This window comes from Harpia harpyja, chromosome 4 (assembly GCF_026419915.1).
Source record: "Harpia harpyja isolate bHarHar1 chromosome 4, bHarHar1 primary haplotype, whole genome shotgun sequence".
NCBI lineage: Eukaryota > Metazoa > Chordata > Aves > Accipitriformes > Accipitridae > Harpia > Harpia harpyja.
This window is the reverse complement of record NC_068943.1, coordinates 58,944,152-58,964,017: the sequence shown is the minus strand read 5'-3', so window position 1 is coordinate 58,964,017 and position 19,866 is coordinate 58,944,152. Positions and strand designations below refer to the sequence as shown.

At 44.8% G+C, this 19,866-nt stretch overlaps 1 protein-coding gene across 6 annotated transcripts in view; it reads right to left on the bottom strand.

Moving 5' to 3' along the window:
- Positions 1-1,175: 1,175 nt before the first annotated feature.
- Positions 1,176-19,866, bottom strand: part of SERTAD2 (SERTA domain containing 2) — an 86,084-nt gene continuing 67,393 nt past the window's right edge. For 3 of the 6 annotated variants that reach the window (XM_052784192.1, XM_052784195.1, XM_052784193.1), the window contains exon 2: positions 1,176-6,737. In XM_052784192.1, coding sequence (XP_052640152.1) covers positions 5,789-6,733 — 945 coding nt within the window. In that variant the 5' untranslated portion in view covers positions 6,734-6,737 and the 3' untranslated portion in view covers positions 1,176-5,788. Of the gene's footprint in view, positions 6,738-8,670; positions 9,072-9,096; positions 10,831-19,866 lie in introns of those variants that run through there. The other 3 variants (XR_008234746.1, XM_052784194.1, XM_052784196.1) reach the window with 3 other exon arrangements.

Below are 19,866 nucleotides of genomic sequence, written 5' to 3'. Positions count from 1 at the left end.
TGAGAAAATGAGCTTTTACAAGGTAGGTGGCAACAAAACTGGAGCAGCTTTGGGAGTGCAACAGTGGCATCTCCATGTGTCCTGCATCAGGTCGATGCACTGACAACTGGAAATGTGTGTATGGGAGCCAGCAGTCTGTCGGTGCAAGGCGAGCACCGTTGTAGCCTGGAAGGGAGCAGAGCCACTGGGGAAAGTGTTCGCGCAGTAGTCTCAGGTGCTTTTCACCCCTTTGAGCGTGGCGCTTGCTGAGCAGACAGAAATTCAATCCCTGGGCTGGCTTTAATTCTTCCACTTCTCCTTTCTTTGCGTTTCCAGTGCCCCATGTCCCTGCAGCCATTTGTCCCCGAGCGGCAGCTGGTGCGCAGAGGCCTGTGCCCCGCGCTGCCGCTGCTGGCTGCTGCGCCGGTAACATGAGCCAGTTGCTGCAGCTGAGATGCTATGTGCGGCATGTTGGGACGGGGAAAACTCGCTGCTTTTCTGTCTGGTTTTTGGTTTGCTGTAAATCCAAAATGGAGCAGTCATGTTTCTGTGGGTGTAGGAGGCTGGGCAAAGGGTGCGCTGGGGGGGCTGGGAGGGGGGTGACTCATGTGCTGTGCACCGCAGCCGGGGCCAGCCCAAATGGCACTCCCGGGCTGCGCTCGCTGCTTTATTGCCACAAAAGGCTTGAGCCAAAGACAGGGGCGAGATCTCCCTCCTGGCTGGCCCTGAAAGCAAATACCAGTCACCTGAGGGGGGGAAGAGGGCACTGATAAATGAAGCAGTGGATTAAGATATCAGATGTTTCCTGCTGGGATTTAATGCCCTAAAGGACAGTGCATTATAGGTATTAAAACTGGATAGATTCCGCTCTCGGCTAGCCCAGCAGCACCCAGGTGAGCTGCGCGAACCACACAGCCCGGCTCGGAGCTGCGGCTCATGCCACAGCAGAGCCGAGCACCCCTTGGCATTCGTAGTCCAAGAACGGCCGCAGAAGGACGCGGCCACCGAGGGCACCTCTCTGTGTTGGGGACAAAAGCCTCAGGCCAGGAACAGGCCTCCCACAAGGTGAGGTTTCTCTTGTCCGACTGGGCTGACCCTCCCTTGTCCCCCTGCAGGGAGAGACCCCTCTCCTGCTGACCTGTGGGGTCTGTCCCCCTTACCGTCCCCTTTTGTGGAGGGAAAGAACAAAGCCAGAGTTTATTTTAACTGTTTATTGTATAATATAAAACTACAAAAGTAAGACTGCTCATTTCCATGTACATTTGTCCAATTGTTTTTTTGATTACAGCCCATACCTACATGTGAATACAGTAATCTGGTTTCAGATGTATATGTCTGTAATATTGCATAGAAAAGGCACAGCTCTAAGGTCTGTGGGAGGGGAAGGGGAAATACAGCCTTTTTTTCTTTTTTTTTTCCTTTTTTTTTTTTTTTTGACAATAACAAGCCCTGTTCAAACAACCATGCACTGAACATGTCACACTATTTACACCTTTTCCAGAATCTTAGCCTTTACAGGCGCTAGTATGGATTATGCTCAGAACTAGATAGGAGTAGAGGTTGGGATTTTATCTGCAATTTGTGTTTTTAAAGAGGTTCCAGAACTTGCATTAGGCTTATTTTCAGAAAAAGAAAAAGTGCTTAAAAAAGAACTAATTTCTTCAAAAATGTTCAGTCTCATTAATTAATAGCACTGAAAGCAACTCGCACAGAAGCAGGATACTGAAACCTGATGGGGGGAAAAAACCCAAAACAAAACCAGAAGAATCCCAGTAACAAGAACAAGAAATTCATGATGTGCTGGAGTGAATTAAACCGTTGTCAGACAGGACCCATTACAACCTAACCAATTTAATGGTGATAAAAGTGTAAACTTTGGATTCAAAACATTGGTTTTAAACTACTCAGGCTATTACCACACAGCATAGAGGAAAAACCAAATTACCTTTCACAAGGTCCAAATTTATTCTTGGCGATTGCTTCAGTTGGTGGCTTTACTGTCTTGCTGTTCTAGCTGGCTACAGGGAAGGTGCCAGATTGATGAATTTATATAGGACACTGCTTGACGATGTTCTCCTGAAGAGGGAAGTTCCCCTTCCTTTGCATATAGGGCTGTGTGGTCCCGTCGGGCTCTGGAAGGGGACCTGTGCTGTCCAAGGACGGGCTGGTCAGATGCACAGAGCAACGCAGGTAGCTTGAACTCGAGCAAGCAAACCCTCTGCCGCACGTGCAAAGTGCAGTCATGACTTCTTGTCTGGCCTTACCTTCTGGCAATGAGGTGGTGTCAGCTCTGTTGCAACTTCTGGGGCTGGAAGTAACATCCTGCAACCTTCTTCAGCTGTCCAGCCCCAGGGACTTCAGCTGGGCTTTCCGTGAGTGTTTTTAAAAAAAAAAAAAAAAAAAAAAAAAATCACCTTTTTCAAACATTTACCAGGCCAGCATGATGGAGATGATTGCATATGCTCCTGTGTCCTGTTGCAGATTCTAGCAGAGTGCTGGGGGAGGCCAGTCTCAAGAAGCTGACAGGGTAGGAGCCTGACTAGGACTAATTTTGAACATTAAACTGTCCCTCATCTATACCTTTTTTGCATATTTCAAACAACCAGACCCATATTAGAAAAGGGGGAAGGCAGGAAAAAGTCATGTGAACCATGCATATCCTGACTGGAACTCAATTAATTTTCTCTGAATCTGGCTCCCATACCCTTTTTCATACAGATTTACATTCCTACAAGAGAATACATTCCTACCATACATTCTGTACATGTTACAATCCAGATGTTGTTAGCTTCACAATAAAATAAATATATTTACAGAAGGAAAAAAAAAAAAGAATAAATAATTTATGAAAAACAAAAAAAATCACTTCAAATCCAAAGCTCTTTTATTCTGCTCCCATCTTGTCACTTCATTGCACATTAATGTCAATCTCCATCCCTGGTGTAGGTCTCAGAGACGTTCCATGCATGGCTGCTGTTAGGACCATGGCAAAGGCCACGCTAGAGACTGTGCGGGGAGAAAGCCACAGCTGAGCCCTTCCCTCCGTAGCCTGCCGCGGTTACAGAGCAGCACCAGCCTGCTAACTTTTTGCCTAGTCCCATAAGTCAGGTATGTTTATGCCCTATGGGATTCCTGTAAGGACTCTGCCATAGGATATGCGCATCAGCACCAAGGATACACAGACATTGTCTTCTGAGTGGTAAGTGGATTTAGAGCTTGTCTCCTGTTCTGTGGATACAAAACTTCAACTAACCCTGCTTAACAGCACAGCTCTCCAAAAATGGCATTGATGTGAACTCTTGCCTAGCATATGGTATTTGTTTAAATGCATAAGTAATCCAAAAAAAAAAAAGGGGCAGCTCCAGCATACTGTAAATCAGTTTTTAACCATGGTAAGGTAAGTGCTTACCAAGTTACCATGTGAAACTGTTGATGTTACCAGGTGCCTACAGGTTTGTGCCAGACACACTACCCTTGCATATTAGCCTTCCCAGTTACTCCTGGTACAAGAGATGCAGAATCCGGCAGGGCTGTTTTGTTTTCCTACAAGGGCTGAGCAAAGTCCAGTCACTGCTGGGTGCAAGATGGAGCTGTCCCCCCTCCTTCCCCACCCCCTCACTTCCGATGGTCCCTAAAGCTACACTTGGTCAATGGTTTTCTGTTTGAAGTGGTAACTTACTCTCCCCCCCCCCAGTCTGTGTAAGGAAACAACTGCAAATCCATCAGCATCCCACTGCTTCACTGAGTTTGGCTTGGAAAAAAGAAGAAAGCAAACCCACCCCCTCAGCCAGTTCCCCCCATCAGCCCCACGTCTCACCCTGGCAGATGAATTAGGAGCCAGAAGTGCATTTCATAATTGTACATGATGCATTTCATTTTGATTAGGAGTTCCTTCATTGCAAAACATATTTGCTTTTATACTGTGTCTGTGTGCATATCTGTTACATCTATCTAGCTATATACTAATAAATATACATGGCCTGTTTTAAAGTGCCAATTTATAAAAAGCCGCCTCCTTAAAAGGCAGACAAGACCCAATTTCATCCATGACAAGAAGGGAGCAGAATTGACTGAACATTGCCAAATGACGTAAAACATAATTTAAAATTTCTTAAATAAATATAAAAGTTATTCCTAAAGAAGCCATAGGCATGTCAACAATATAGGTTGTAACCGGCGCTCAACAGCTAAAGTACCATTGAAAAACTAAAATGCCATAGCAACTTCAGCAATAGGCATGATACATCGCAAACTTTTTTTTTTTTTAAATTAAATGTACACCACAATGAACTTAAAAAATGCTATTGGTGCAGTAATGAGAAGACTTCTCAGGTGTTATGGGGAAACGGGACCATGCATAGAAAGCTGTGTCTGTATGTTCATTGTAAAACAGGTCTATAAAGTGTAAAGCAGGTAACACAGTTGATGCAAGAAACCAACCCTATATGAGATGCCAAGGGATGTAAAATGACTGGCTCCAGTTTCAACAGCAATGGATATTAAAGCAAGTCCATCCAGTGCAGTTAAGAGATGAGCTTCACTGCAGTAATACTGAAGTTGCCTTTTTCAGCACTTTTAGCACAGTGAGGTGGGGAGAGGGAAGGAGAAATGCTCCAAGAAAGGGTGAGTGGACGCTGTCAACGCCAGTCTTCTGCCCGCTCCGCGCATACACCCGTCGGTCAGGAAGTGGGCAATGGGCACGTTCCCCCTCAAAACCATTCCCCGGAGCTTCGGGTGAGGAAGTGCTGATCTGCCGCTATGTTAAGGCGCTCCACGTCACGTGGGATGGACGCCCCGGCGCTGGGGTGGGGAGGCTGCAGCCGTGGTGGTGCTCAGGACCTCTTCAGGTGAAGTTCCACAACTGTTTCCTGCCAACTGCTTCACATACGTGTTGGAAAAGGACATGGCTCTAAGTTTCAGGAATCACAGTAGTGCGCAGTGGGTACAGCAGGGAGCAAACACTTGTGAAACTCCTGCAGAAGCAGCTCCCAGCCCTTTCTTAAAGCACTTTTTTGTTTGCATTCAGGGAAACCTACTGCAGGCTTATTTGATCCAATTTTCTCTTTTGCACCATACACATATAAAACATTACAACTCTGTATAAAAGTACAAGTGGTTCTTGTACATCTGAATTATGCAGGAACTATGTGAGCAAATCCTATCAAAATAGCTATTTTTTTGTGTGTATAAACAGCATTTGTTTTTAGAAAAAACAATATCATAAACTGCAGAATCTGTACAAAAATATAAAATAAATTTGGGCAGCAGTTTCTAAACAGCCATGTAAATGCAACACTTAAAGAGGAGCAGGTTAATGCCTCCAAAAGGCTGAATTGCTAAGTCAACCTATACAGGGCTAAAATGGTATTGAGATTATCTAAATAATAAATTTTTTTACCTCTTGCAATAAAACTTATAGAAAAAATAGACAAATATGCACATGCAATTTACAGCTTTCCCCAACATAATCCTTGTGCTTAGCTTTTACAATTTTTTTTCTTTTTTTTTTTTCTTTTTTTGTAATAACATAACATTGTCTACAATACATATTCTTTCCTATACCAGGATATTCGGTCTTCCTTGAGGAACCACTTTAAAAAAAATACATTAGAAGTGGTCATACACGGATGAAGGCACTCCAACTCTGCTTGAAGCAAAAACTAGTGTGATCCTTTTCTTTTCAAAAAAGGCAAGCAAGGACGCATGCACAGTGCTGTGAATCGGGGGTGGGAGGGACTATGGAAATACTACCAAGTGTATATACTGGTACTTAAAATTAAAAAAAAAAAAGTTGCTATATTTCTATATTTTAAGACCCAACTAGCACCTCCATGATGTGATCCAGTTCTGTGAGGTCCATTTTGAAAGGCTGATTTGGAGTTACTGGTTGACTGCTGTATGGAGCAAGAGTTTTTAGGAGCTCATCTGCTGAGACAGGCGCCATTTTTGACGCAGCCCCTGTGGCAGACGTGCAGGGGTCAAAATCATACATGGACGTATCAATGTCAGCAAACAGAATATCATCCAGGGTCAAGTCTGTGAGGAAACCTGTGGAAGTTGTTATCTCAAAGTTGCCAGGTAGCGAGTCCATGAGTTTTGATTCGGCCGTTCTGCTCTCTGGGAGGCCCTCAGGCTTTTGAACGTTGGACTCGCTGGGGTGGTCTTTAGAGTCATCGGCTGCTGTTTCAGCTGCTACTGCCTCTGCAGAGGTAGGTGCTGGACAAAGCTCCTCGATTTCATCCAAGGCTGAGGAGAAGCTGTCCTTTACTGGTTGGAGAGCAAGAGGTGGTGGTTTTGTCGGACCATCGTGCTGGACAGTCGGGGAAGTGCAAAAAGTGTCATCCTCAAGCAAAGAGGCTGGGGTGAGGCAAGACTCCAGGGGCGTAGTGCTTACGAAGTCAGTGGGGAGAAGGGGCTGGGAGGCGAGATGGCTGAACGCCGGCTGGGCCTCGCGGAAGTTGTCGCTGAGAGGGTCAGCGGGCTGCGAAGCGGTCACGAACACGGGCCTCAAGCTGCCTTCTTGTTTGAGTTCTTCCTGGATTCGCCTCAACATGTTGTTAATTAAAACTGTCTTTTGCAAGCTTGGCTCGGTTAATGGCCTGTGGTTATAAAGTTTCATAAGGGAAATGTTGAAGATAGTCTGACGCTGTAAGGTGTAAGACACCTTAGAGGGACCGTCAGTAGGAGACACCACTTTGCCTTCCAACCCATCTTCATGCTCGTCAAACTTCCGCTTTCCTCCTTTCCCCAACATATATCTGAAAGGAAAGAGAAGAGACCAATGAAGCCATCAAAGCTTGAAGCCTGTTCTTCCCACCTGAATCACCATCCCAGTCCATCTACTCCCTTGCGCATGCAGCATGGACAGAATAGCCGCTCTGTCCCCTCCTCGCTTACCCCTAACAGTCACAAGTGGAAATCTGTCCACGTAAATAACTCACTCATGGCCCACAGCAGCGTGATTGAGGAAGCAGAAGCCGCCTTAACACAGTGCTGTGGCCCATCATGTTTAAGCACAGCTATACTGGTAAATTCCAAGCAGGAATTCAAACGGCTTCTATAAAACTCAAGCCCTTGCACGCTTGGCAGCAAATTTCACTCTTGCATACGTTGAGCGTATGGTCCACAAATATCTGTACATAGGTGCGCAAGCTACAGATACCATACTGAACGTTTGTTTAAATTTCCTGCCTGATGCAGTACTATGCGTGGGAATACAGACATAATACACCGAGGTTCTTATAACGAATTTCCCTTTTTATTCAAAAGTGTGTGCACAGGGGGAAGGGGAGCAAGGCTCAAGCAATTGTATACCGAGAGAAACCTTCCTGGTGAAGTCGGGAGATTCAACCTTCTAGCACACCAGGATAGATGCATAGCTGACCTCGTGGGTTTATTTAACTGATCACCTAAGGACTAAACTACTAGAGCAGGAAATGCAGTTATTTCACTAGGATTTAGATAAATTACAGATGAAGATGATCCATCAGATCTTTTAGTCTGATCCCCAAGACCATTCTCTGCACTATGCTCTGCTGCTGCAGCCAGGGCCTTCAATCCTGACAGTGCCTGGGTCCCAGTTTGAGGATGGGGACATCTGCCTCAGAAAGCTTCAAAGGACTTTGGTGTCTCCTGAAGCACTGAGCACCCCACTCCAGGAACTGGGCCCCCAGGATCACCCCTAGTTCCACACTCTGAATCAACATGGGAGCATGGGCCCTGCCTGCCCCTTGCACTGGCGGGGGGGATCTGCTGTGTCCCCACCTGCACATGAAACAATCGCAGCTCTGACAGAGGGCTGGGGTGGGCTGTGCTCTCACCGCCTGCTCTTCTGGGTATGGGAAACATTTTCACACGGCGGTGTTTGAAATCCTTTCTTCAGCTTCTGACTGGCTAAGGCAATGCCAACAGCCTTTGCTTCCTCCCATAAGACTTTCAGGAGCTTGCTAGCCACAGACAGAATAGCTTTTGCACCACAGCAAGGATGCATCACTCCAGATGCACCATTTATCTTTGCTTCTCTCCCAGCAAAGCATGTTCCTCACTCAGGACTACATCCATGTCAGGTTTCATTTGAGAACAAAAGAATGCCATAGGGCTTTCTAAAGAACAAAAATCAGCATAAATGCATGTGCTTTTCTCCTGGTCAGATGGCAGATTTTGAAGAAGGAAACAAAGGGAATTTTACCAAACTCGCCCCACATCATAAATCATCTCTGAGCTGAGAGTAAGTAGGGCACTTCAATCCTCAGTGCTGTCTCTTCCAGGATGTTTCAGAGCACCTGGAAGTGCTCCTCTACACAGCACAGTCCCAGCCTCATTTTGTCACCATTATTTTTGTGACACGAAGATCCCCCCAAATGCAGAAGAATGAAGGAATCGCTGTGCTGTGACAGAGGCACAACCTAATGTTATGCATCTGAACTGGGAGGGCATTAGGGTCAGAAACCCTCTGCCCCACACCACCACCCACCTTTGGTGAGTAGCCAGGGTTTGGTTTGTTGAAATATCCGTGATTACTTGGGTGAAACAGCACAGTCCCTGTGACAGGCACTTCTTTCAGTGCTTGTGAGATGGCAGGTTCCCTCTGACTCTCTTCCCCACTACCTGCATGGACCCAGTTTACCAGACAGGCTGTTTTATCACATCTAAATCAAAACTAGAAGGAGCAGAGGCCGTTAATACACTCACTTGCCTGTCCCATGGGCTGCATCAAATCAGCTGAGGAAAAGTCCTGCGGAGACAGGCAGGATCACAAGCATTGCAGAGGAGTAGCCCACGTTTGGCCTGCTTCCACATATTAGGGCAAATGTTTGGCTTTCCTCTCTCATTTTTCCAGGTAGAGTGGTGAGGTGCTAGAGTGCTAACCCAGTTGCCCTTTTAACAGGATCAGACAGCTCCCTGTTTATCCCTGCATCCCTCCCTCCATTTAACAAAACGCTAATAAAGTGGCATGAAGATTTCTGCCTCGTTTTTAAAAAAAAAAAAATGGAAGATGCTTTCCAGCCCCAGCTACCCAAAGAGAAGTTGCAACAGACATATATATCTTTAACACCAAACCTGACTCCTCTCGTATGAGCTTTGTTACGCAGCTATCGTCTAGGAGACAAAACTTACCTTCCTTATTTGAGTACAATTCCCAGTTCCCCCAATGGGATCCGTGCCTGCAAAATGACTGCACCAGGCAGGTCTAACACCAATTTGATTGTCATACACCAGTTCTGCAGACAGACAATGTAGCTAAGGACTTGCAAACATCCCCAAGACTGGCTGACAAACATTTAAAAGCAAAGAGCCCTTGCAAAGTGGGAGAGAGGGCAAAAGAAGCCAGGGTTTCAGTGCAAAAAGAAAAGAGCTTCAGAAAGTATTTGCTGGATGTTAAAGCCAAAATCAGATTGGGTGAAGTGAGCCTCTTCTAGTTAAAAATAAGTCCCAAATCCAGATCATTTTCTAGCATATTATGCAATTAAAAAAAGGCGGGGGGAGGGAGCAAGCTGAGCAGAGCTGAGGAACGGGTAGGCTGCCATCCAAGCTCCTTGGCCAGCTACCAGCGATCCCCGCGCCTGGAATCTCGGGTGAACAAAACCCCTGAAATTTAGCACTACTGCCGAAGTCTGGTTTTTCTCTGCTCCCTAGTGTCACTTCCATGGACTACTCCAGATCTGTGCATGTGGGTTTGGGGCGTGAGGGGGGGCTTTGCTGTTCAAATGTTCATGACGGACACGCTTCCTTCCACTTCGGACAGATAGAGCAAGAAAGGGAGGACCAGGCTAGCAAGAATCGAAACCCCTGCCCAAGTCCAGCACATTTTCAAAGCAACAATGGGTTAGGAGGAAAGCTAGCAGCTTTCCATCCCTTCCTACTATCTCCTCCTCCTGAAAAAAGACAGACTCTGTCCTAAAGACATACCAATGTTCCTTCTGCAATGCTCTATCTCTAGGAGAAATTTTTAAATGGCTTGGGGACTATGAGAGTTTTGAAGTTTGTCAGGCTCTGCCAGAAATATATAAAAATATTAACCGTACAAAGCAAACCTTTTTCCCTGTGATAAAGAAAACAGACCATTCGGGTGGCCATGCTCTGTTCCCTGTGCTCAATTATTAATTATTATTGTCAGGGGACGTCAGCAGGCATTTCGAATGAACCCAGTTGAGCCCATTTGCATCCAAGATTCAGGTGCTGGTAGTTAAGACATTTTTTAAGCTGATCAGTAAGAGCTATGGAATCATTAGCAAACACAACAATAACCTCACTACGTCATCTTCCAGGAAGCTTAGAAATGATTCAAGGTTTCCTGTATGCATGACTGTCAAGCTTTCACATCTCACTCGATCTTCACATAGCTTGGTTCAGAGCTTGCCCTTTTAAAAGATGAAATAGTTCAAGCAACTCCCAATTTCACCTACTAGCTTTTCAGCACAGCTTTCAGTTTCCTTTTCCCCAGTAATGCTCTGTGAAGCAGGTTTAACCATTAAAGCAGCAAAGCAGGATGCCAGCCTAAGCAAGGGGGTTTTATTCCCCCAAACAGGGGGCTCAAATGAGCACCGCTAGACTCTCAGCTTTATAAAGTTTTATTTTATTCCCTTCTCAGGCATGCAAATGGGAATTGTAAAAACATTTTCCTCCAGTTTCCATAAATCACTTTATTCATTCTAAGTAAAGCAAGGAGGCAGTATCTTTTTAGACCAACTGATAGAGTTGGTAAAAACAGACATGCTTTCAGGCTTGCAAGCCTTTCTCTGGATCTCCATAAAGGAATTTTATAGTTTCTGACCATCAGAACTTAAGACAACTTTGCCTGTTTGTTCTCTACAGTTCAAACCATCTCTTCCTGCCTTCAACCAACAGTTTCATGCCTACATTAGAGACCAATGTTGTACATCTTAAGATACTAAACAACATCAAAAAAAAAAAAACCCAAGCTGTACAATACCAACATTTGATCTGGTTCAGTTCTGTTCATCTCAAAAACTTTGCTCCTAGCCTTTCCAGCCAAAGCTCCTGCTGGGAAAACGAAAACGCCAAACTTACAGATTGGGTTGGCCAAAGATCAGTACAAAATGAGATATACCCGCACCCTCCCAAGTGTCAGAAGACAGAGTTGGCCTACCAAGTCATATGGCCCTAACGGGGACAGCAAGACAACATCAACCCACCAAAACACAAGACTGGACAGGCAGCAACAAAGGGTCACGTCCATGGAGGGTCTTTCGTGCATCTATTTTGGCTGAGCAGCAATCCCAGCCAGATGTATTTCTGCTGCATTTCCATCCATCTGCCAGCAAACATAATTTTGGGGCCAAGCATTAAAAGCTGAGATGGCATGTTGCTTTGTTGTTGTTGTTTTAATAAAGGGTGTTGCAGGGTTTTGGTATGCAAGTTAGTTTTCAATGTTACTTAGGTATGTGGAACCAGAAAGCTGAAGAAAGGCAATGGAAAAACTGCATTTATCCAGGGATTGGGGCAGGGGGAGTTACTTGGCAGTCTTCCTCAATATTATGCACCAGTTGGCTCCGGCTCTGGAAGACCCAGACCCAAAAGCTGAACCATTGTTGCTGAGATTCAACTTGCTTTTTTGCCCATTTAGGGCGATTGCACGCGCCTCAGAGCCAGAGAAACCCTAGCATTGTTTGGGAGTTGGCTTTTCTTAATTGAAAAACAAAAGTAATATATATTTTTTTCATTTGCATGTCATTTAGCTTCCTTTTATTAGCTCTGCATGCTCTTCAGACAGAGCTGGAAAAAAATGCAGTTGGGGCTCAGTAGAAGAGATAATCAGTCTGGAGCGGGTGGTTCTCTGGAGTCAACCATCATCGATTAAACACAGAAAAGCTTGTGCAATGCCTGACTATGTCTCTGAGCCCACTTAGTGACGAATCCTTCGCTCTCCAGAGGACAGAGGTACACACACATCACGAGAGAAGTATTGTATTTATCGATTGTAGTTAGGATGTTATACATTATCACTGCTGGACTATTTCTGAAGTCTTTAATAATTGGGAGTTCAGCATAGGGAAGCACTAGATATGTAAAAACAGAGGGGAAAAGTGATTTGGTTATCTCACCAATAATAAAAATACCCTTTAACATTAATTCTCAAAGGCTTTTAACAGTTTAGTTTAAGATGTCTCTCAACACTGAGGGCTTCCCTTGGAAATCAATTCCACAACCCACTAGTCCCTCCCCACTCATCAAGGCAGACAGGAAGGAAAAAAGAGGAACCAAACACCAAAAGGGACAGCAGAAAAGGATTTTTAAGAAGTCACATTTCCACTCACATATTTACGCCACCCTATCAGTAGGCCTAAAGGATGAACAGCTTAATACAGCAAGGTTCACTTCTAGAACAAACGCCACGTTGCTGAAAAAGGTAAAAGCATCAAACCCCAGAGTCCACAGGCAACCATTCCTCTCCACACAGCCAAATGCCAAAAACCAGACGTGAACAGCAGGGGCTCATGCAAAAAGTGGAGTTTAAAGCAGGACTGGTTACTTTCTGAAATCTTGAGTAATTAAAACCACAGGAAAAAGAGAGAGAGAGAGAGAGAAAGAAAAAGGCAACTTGGTGGAATTAAAATAAAACACTACTTCACACATACACATGCACAAAAAAAACCCCAACCCACAAAAAACACACACACACTCCCATAAAAGCCCCCCAAACCGCAAAGAGAGTACTGAATTTGCACGTTTCATTCCCAAAACAAAGTTTCCCAAACTTCAGGTGTAAATGAACCCCACCAGGGTTTCTCGGAGACTCTATCCAGTAAATTACGCAAGCGCCTTCTGTGTCGCTTCTGGCACATGAAATATTATTTTCCTCTCCTCCATCCCTCACTCCTCATCCTTGAGGGTTGCATTGGCTGTATTCTGGCCCAACAGTAGTCAATGAATGTTTTGTTACTGACTTCAGCAGGACCAGGATTTGGCATAGATAGCTGCAGGACCAAAATAAAAAGGCCTTTTGTGCCAATTGGGTTTAACTGGCAAGACGAGGGCTAGATCCTCTGAGCTAGCAGAGGCAGGCTGGGTTGCCGTGAGACATTTCAGTGCTGCTGCATCCAGCCTGAGGGACCACCTGAACTTGTAACCAGTCCCCACGACTTCAAAGCATCTGTCCCCTAGAGGTAGGGAGGCAAACAGGTAAACCTCTCTCTCCCCATCCCTGTTTCCACATCCCCAAGGCCATGGCAGAGAGATGGAGAGCAGCCACATCTCAGGAAGACCCCCTCGGGGCAGGACCATGGGCTCAGCCACCGCAGAATGATGCTCCTTGGCCTGCAGGATCCTGGCAAAGCAGAGCAACCTGCCCCAGCAGCTGGGAGCCAGCCTGCTCTCTGAGAGCGCAGGCATCCTCCTCCCATTCAAAGCTGGAAAGGAAAAGAAACAGTGGAGGGGAACAACAGTATAAATCTGGCACCCTCTTCTAGCCTCGCTAAAAACAAGGAAGAAAGCTCAACAGCCTTGGTGTCAAGGTTTAACTCCAGGACTGGAGCAAATAAGCAACATGGACTTTCAGAGGTGACAGCCACAGTGTGATGAAAATCACCCCTCCTTGAAGATTTCATCTGTTGACACTGGGGTCTTTAAATCCTGGCACAGCAGCATCCCCGGGAGCTAGTACAGCATGTACCACGCAGTAACGCACGGCTACGTTCAATATGCTGCAGCTGGCTCGCAATTTGTACACTGACGGGTGGTGTGGGTTTTTCCTTTTTTTTTTTTTTTTTTTTTTTTTTTTTTGCAAGGCTGCTTCTCAGGCTCTGATGCAGATTTTACTTATTCAAGTGTAATGCGTCCATGTTGCCTGGCTAGAGAGGACTCCTGACAACTGCTGCCTGGTAAGAACTGGGTCTCATGTCACATGTGAGTTAAAAAATAAAACCCCCAACACTAGACAAGAGGTACAGGGAACAGAGCTGTGCTGAGGTTTCTGTCCTCTCCAGACCCAGCACTCAGACGTTCCCCATTTACAAGGTTTGTTTTCCCCGACACTTACATTGTACATTAATTCTGGCAGCTTTTTTTTTTTTTTTTTTTAAACTGAATGAGGTTTAATAAGCACTTACAAAACTCTCCTTTAGAGCTATATCAAAAAATTGGCCTCCTGGGTAGCTCTGTGCTTCCAGAGAGTACAGGGAATTGTTTTTATGTTTGCAAGTCTTCGCTGCAAGGCTGTTGGTGCCAGCAGTAACTGTAAGTGGCAGGTATTTCTCCTGTATATTTTATAGGGACCTAACTCTTCCCATCTCCTGTGGTGGATGGGTGAACCTCAGCTATTCCGGAAGAAGCAGAGGCAAGCAAAGCTGCTCTGCACCCCGCTCCTGCATTTAGCAAGAAAGGCAGCTTCCCTCTCCCTACAGAAATGCAGCCTTAGCCCCCTGCTTTAGGCACCCGCAAGTGAAGATTGGGGGAGAGCAGTTAGCAAGCTGAGTCACAGGGGTCTCTTCTAGTCTCAAGTTAAAATTGAAGTAAGAAGGGAAACCATAGTGGGTGACTTTCAGAGGCTAATCTAAGCAGGAATTAGTTAGGGACTGTGCAAGGATATCTCCTGGCAAACACAAGACAAGACATCAGAGGAAGCTCAGACTCTCATTTGCGGAGCATCTGAAGTCATGCCGCTCTCACGGGGGTTGACTTTGGCATTCAGAGCCTGGAGTCCCCAGGTCCCCAGAGGAGTGTCCATGTTAATCAGAAAGTAAGGTGAAGCCTTCCCTAGCAAATAAGCAATGCAATTATAAAACCAGTCAATAGTGTAACGCCAGCCAACGTGTTCCAGCGATATTTTGAAACTGTAATCTGATCCTACTGTTTCCATCCTCGTGCCTTGCCTGCTCTCCCTTGTTGCATACTGTACTATTTGAGGCCCAGAGGGCAAAGCAAGCTCTTGCTGTTTGTTAATGATCAGAAACTGTGTTTCGAGCAAGAGCTCTACGTGCACCACCCACACTACTTTCTTGATAGTTTCTTAAACTTGCAGCCCATGGAAGCCCTGCTAGAAGGCTCTCTGAAAAACAAAAGTGAGCAAAACAACCAAAAACATGACTACAAACTCCACTTCTGCCTTCAGTTTCCAGCTCCTTTTTACCATGCTAAAAAAAGGCAAAGCCACAATCGAAGGCAATCTCCAACTCTGTAGTGTGTTAAGTCTTGCAGGAAACATATGCTTCTATTAAATTGGAAACAGTTTCTAATGCTGTCAGTTTGCTAAATGTAACATGTTCCCTTGGAAGAAGTGGAGCAGTTTTAATGTTTTTGACTAACTGCACACACCAAACAGAGTATGTCTGATAAAGCTGGAATGGGCTCCAATAAATATAGCTTAGAATAAATTACTGCCTCATTAAGTAATTGTTTAGAAAAAGGAGAGCAGGTTTTCTAGATTATAGCTGTGTTATTAAGGGTGTTTATAATATTAGGAATTCTATCAGGGTAGCAGAACGTAATGCAAGTTTAAATCAGACAAGCACTTGTTAGCTCGTTAAACCATTAAAGACTACCCCGGCAGAATCAGAAGGTGAACAAGACCGCACAGGTTCTGTATGTGGAAAGCTAGCTAGGTGTATTTCAAACCAGCTGCGAGGCTGAAGTCAAGCAAAAGCTCCGAGCAACTCTGACAACTTCTTTTCAGTACAAAGCAAGAGGGGGGATATAGCTTTGTAACATAACAGGCCTAAAAAACATTTATTCAAAATAGGTTTTATTCACATACAGGAAGGCAGTTGTCTTTACTGGAAAAAAAGAACAGGTTTGGATTGCCCAGCAGAAGTAATTTCTATCTCAAAGGTCTCACAGCCAAAATGCCAATTCTCCAATGTTCTGCATCAGACAGGACTTCCCATCCTTACAACAGCACCCAGCAGATGCAAACAGGACCCCAGCCAGCCCTTTTTTGGTCTTGTCCTTAACTGGAAGTTTTATGAAACAAGCTTTCTATGACTGCTAATGCTGCCTCAGCCCTTCACAGGCTTGGTGCAGATGAGGCCCTGCTGACCACCAACCCCAGCAGTACCTGCTTTGAGCCAGACCAAGGTGGAAGATTCCCCCCTTTCCACTACCAGGAGCTGTTTTGTTAGGGTTAGTCACTGTGGGGAGAGAGATTTTCAGCAAGATGGCAAAGCTGCCCTCTCCCTCAGGTCACCTCTGTGCCAAATCCTCTTTACATCCTTCCCCAGGATGGCTGCATGCACCGTCTACTCACAACAGCACCCATGCTACCACACAGGAGCCTCCTCACTGGGGATCAGCTGGGCTGAGATTCTGTGCTTCCAAGAGCCACCCAAGAGCTGGGCTGAGGTTATTCTGAAATTTGGGTCTCCACGTGGCAGCGTTAAGGAAGCAGCCAGGCCTGCCAAGCATGAATCAAATTATACTGTGCTGTGTACACACAGGCTGAGCAACTCTGCTGCCAATATCAAAAGCTCAAGGACTAGGAGCTGCATTACACACCTGGGTATCAGTAGTAGGAAATCAGAGCTGCAGTAAATAAAACCAGGCACAGTGCTAGGCCAGATCCTCTGACTTTACTACGTGATTAGCTGATTATTCAGCAGACTCTGCTTGTTGTCACCCGAAAAATATGCGAGGGCTTCTACGCACAAACCTCCCTGGGATCAGCCAAGAAGCTCCCCCTGCTCCACATTGCTGTTTCTTTTCACAAGTCTGGCAATCTGGGCCTCCTTGCACAGGAGCAGGAGATGCTGGTCCCACAAGCAGGACCACAGCACAATGAAATCTCCCCACCAGTCGGCAAAGAGCCATGCTGGAGCCCGTGCGTGCAGCTCCATGCTGGGAGAACCAGAGCCATAATCTCTTCGAGAAGTGGAGCAACAGCAATTAAGACGGCTGTGTACTGCTTCAGGGCCCAATTCAGCCAAGGGCTGACTGCCTTCCATTTCTTCCTACTGCAGAGCCAGCAGGCATCAGCACAGTGAAAGCGCTGGCTAAAAAGAGGCACCTTACTTGTAAATTAAATTCAAAACAACCTGAAAGAGCTAGCGCGGCCACCAGAAAGTCACACAGGCTAGCAAACACACGCTCCCTTTTCACTGCTAAAATTACACGCCTGTAATGACAAGATGCTACTGGTCAGACTCTTAAGGGAGAATGATGAAATAGCAAGACTGGCTATACATCCCTCCTCCCCTGCAACATCGCTCTGAACAATAGATTATGGCAACATTGTGTTATATTGTACAAGACATCTCTATTGGCACATGCATGTCACGGCCCAGCTGATATTTTTAGCGTATGTAGGGACTGAGTATTGTAGACCCATCTTCACTGGATGCGTGTAATTCCTACAAAGGTTAATGAGAATTGTGCGTGCATCCAAGAGAGACGAGACCCCTTTGTGTATGATAAGAGAGAGTTTCTCTCGCATAGGTATAATTACTTGGACTGAATCCTTGCTTTCAAGCATATCGTAGCATCTCTTCCCCAAAGATACCTTGTTTTTCCCCCTTGTCATAGACCCTTAATAAACACATGCGGGAAAAAAATACCCACGCTACTGTGGAAAGAATTGAATGGTTTGCCAAAAAGTAGGTTATTGCTCTGAAAACAGTGTTGAATAAATTATCACAGTCAAACTGAAAAGCAGTGAATAGCAGGGGGGAAGAAGAGGAGAGAAAAAAAAAAAACTCTAAAGAAATGTATACTGCAAAATGCAACATACATCCCAGCAATGACAAGTCATTTTAGTTTCTGGCCTGCAGATTTTATTTGCTAACCAGTTTCTCGCTACTGAGAGTTAAAAGAGGAGGAAAGAAAGGTGTTTCCCTGGCATTTTTAAAGCAGCTATGCAGCATATGAGTTGCTTTCAACATTTTTGCTTAAATGAAATGAACACAGCCCTGCAAACAAATATATTCTGTGAAAAAGCACCCACTCACCCCCAAGTTTCCCTTAAAGAGGTAGAAAAGCTGTTGGATATTTCTCCACCACCAGTGAAAACAAAACAAAAAAAAAGGTAGTTAAAGTTTGACATGAAAGTTTGCTGAGACGGTGTTAAGTGATGTTAGACAAGATGATAACTGTTGGCCTTTCAGTCCAGTGTACTAAAAGCTCTTGCGTTTGTTGAAATACAGCATGTGTTTTCACGTCCTACGAAGGAGCCTACTGAAAACTGATAAAGTGAACTTTGGCCAGCCTTGAACTATTCTCAACCTGTAACAGCTACGAATTAGAGACAAAAGAGATCCCATTTTTCGTAGCATCTGCTTGATTTCACAATAAAAACTACTACACCAAAGCGATACCCTTTAAAACAGCCACCATGGGATCCACGTAACGTTTGTGTAGTCATTTAAACATTCGCAAATAAATTTAAACTTTTATGGGGACACCTTTTTAATAATGTATCTTAACAACATGTGTATTAAACCTGTATTTCGAAGCAGGCTTAGTACAGGTCAATTAACATGGAACAAACTTAACCACAAACTAAGTCTTTGGAAATTGGGAGTGGAAAATACAGAAGGAGAAGAGATCAGGAAACTGAAATTAAATGTCCTAAACTTCATTTCATATTCAGTCAGGCACAACCCATTCACCTCACCGAAGATAGTATTACACTGATTCTCCCCACAATTAAAAAAAACCCACACCACAGCACATGTGTATCACGTATGTTTCCCTGCCAGCAAAGGGAAGCACAGCAGCAACAGGAAGCTTTACACTATGTTACATACACAGAAAATATTCTCTTTCTTCTACTCATTCACAAGTTATTTGTGGAATACTTTAGTTAGGGGAGGAAAGGGGAAAGGGTTGTTTAGAAGAGCCAATTTTGCCAAACAGATGGAGTAGGAGGGTAAGGGAGACCACGAGCTAGATCACAGGAGGGTAACCTAAGCAGGTTATTGTACCCCTGGGACAGCCAGCATGAAAGTACCCTGGTCAAAATCCCTCGGACCGCAGCACAGACCAATAAAGTGTAAGTCACTCCTCCTACACAGGGACAGGCAAAGGCACAAGAACCAACTGGCAACAAATCATGCTATGCCAAAAAATGCTTAAATAGAGTGGCTTCTCTCTCACATGCACACAAATACACACACAGAGAGCGATAAGAAAGCAAAATGTTACCACTGTTTAAAAAAACACTGTGGTTTGTGCATGAACGCCAGTCTCCTATCTTGATGAAATGTGTATTTTTAAAATATGCAAATGATATGCATGCACGTGTACATGTATCTATTAAACACTTCTTCCAAGGGTGAAAGAGTGCCTGTGAAACACATGAAAAGTAAAGAGTTTGTGGAGGCACCGGAAGATGATGATGTATTTCTGAATTAGGTTTTAAAACTTCATTTTGCAGCTACCTGAAGTTAAGACAAAGCTGCCTTTAGGCATCTCAAACTAGTCAGACCTGCTGTAGCAGTTGCAGTCTGCTTCAAATATGCCCTCCACGCTCCTTTCAACCTCCACCCCAACATATATCCGCATAGTTTACCTCCAGTCATGGGTGGTTCTTTCTATAGTGCAGTTCACTCAACCTTATTGCCTGCCTGGCACGACAGGAGTTTTTTAAAGACTAATGTTACCAGCTACTGTAAGAAACTGTAAGAAAACAGCCAATAATTGTCACATTTCCATTAAAGGTGAGTGTGGCTCAAACAGCACAAGGGTTTCCCAGGGCAATGGAAAATACAGGATCAGGAAAACAGTTGTATTTGTTACAGATCATCCAAGCAAGTTTTAGAGCGAGTTGAGATCTTTCCACCAACTCAGGGTTCCTTTGAAAAGAGAACTTCTTTCTTCTGCTACTTCCATATACTGCCCAGTTTTAAAAATAACAATAAAAGAAAACAACCCACATTTGCACTTTTCTCTTTGTATTCTACTATATTAAGAATACAATTTTTATTCTAACTTCACTGGGAA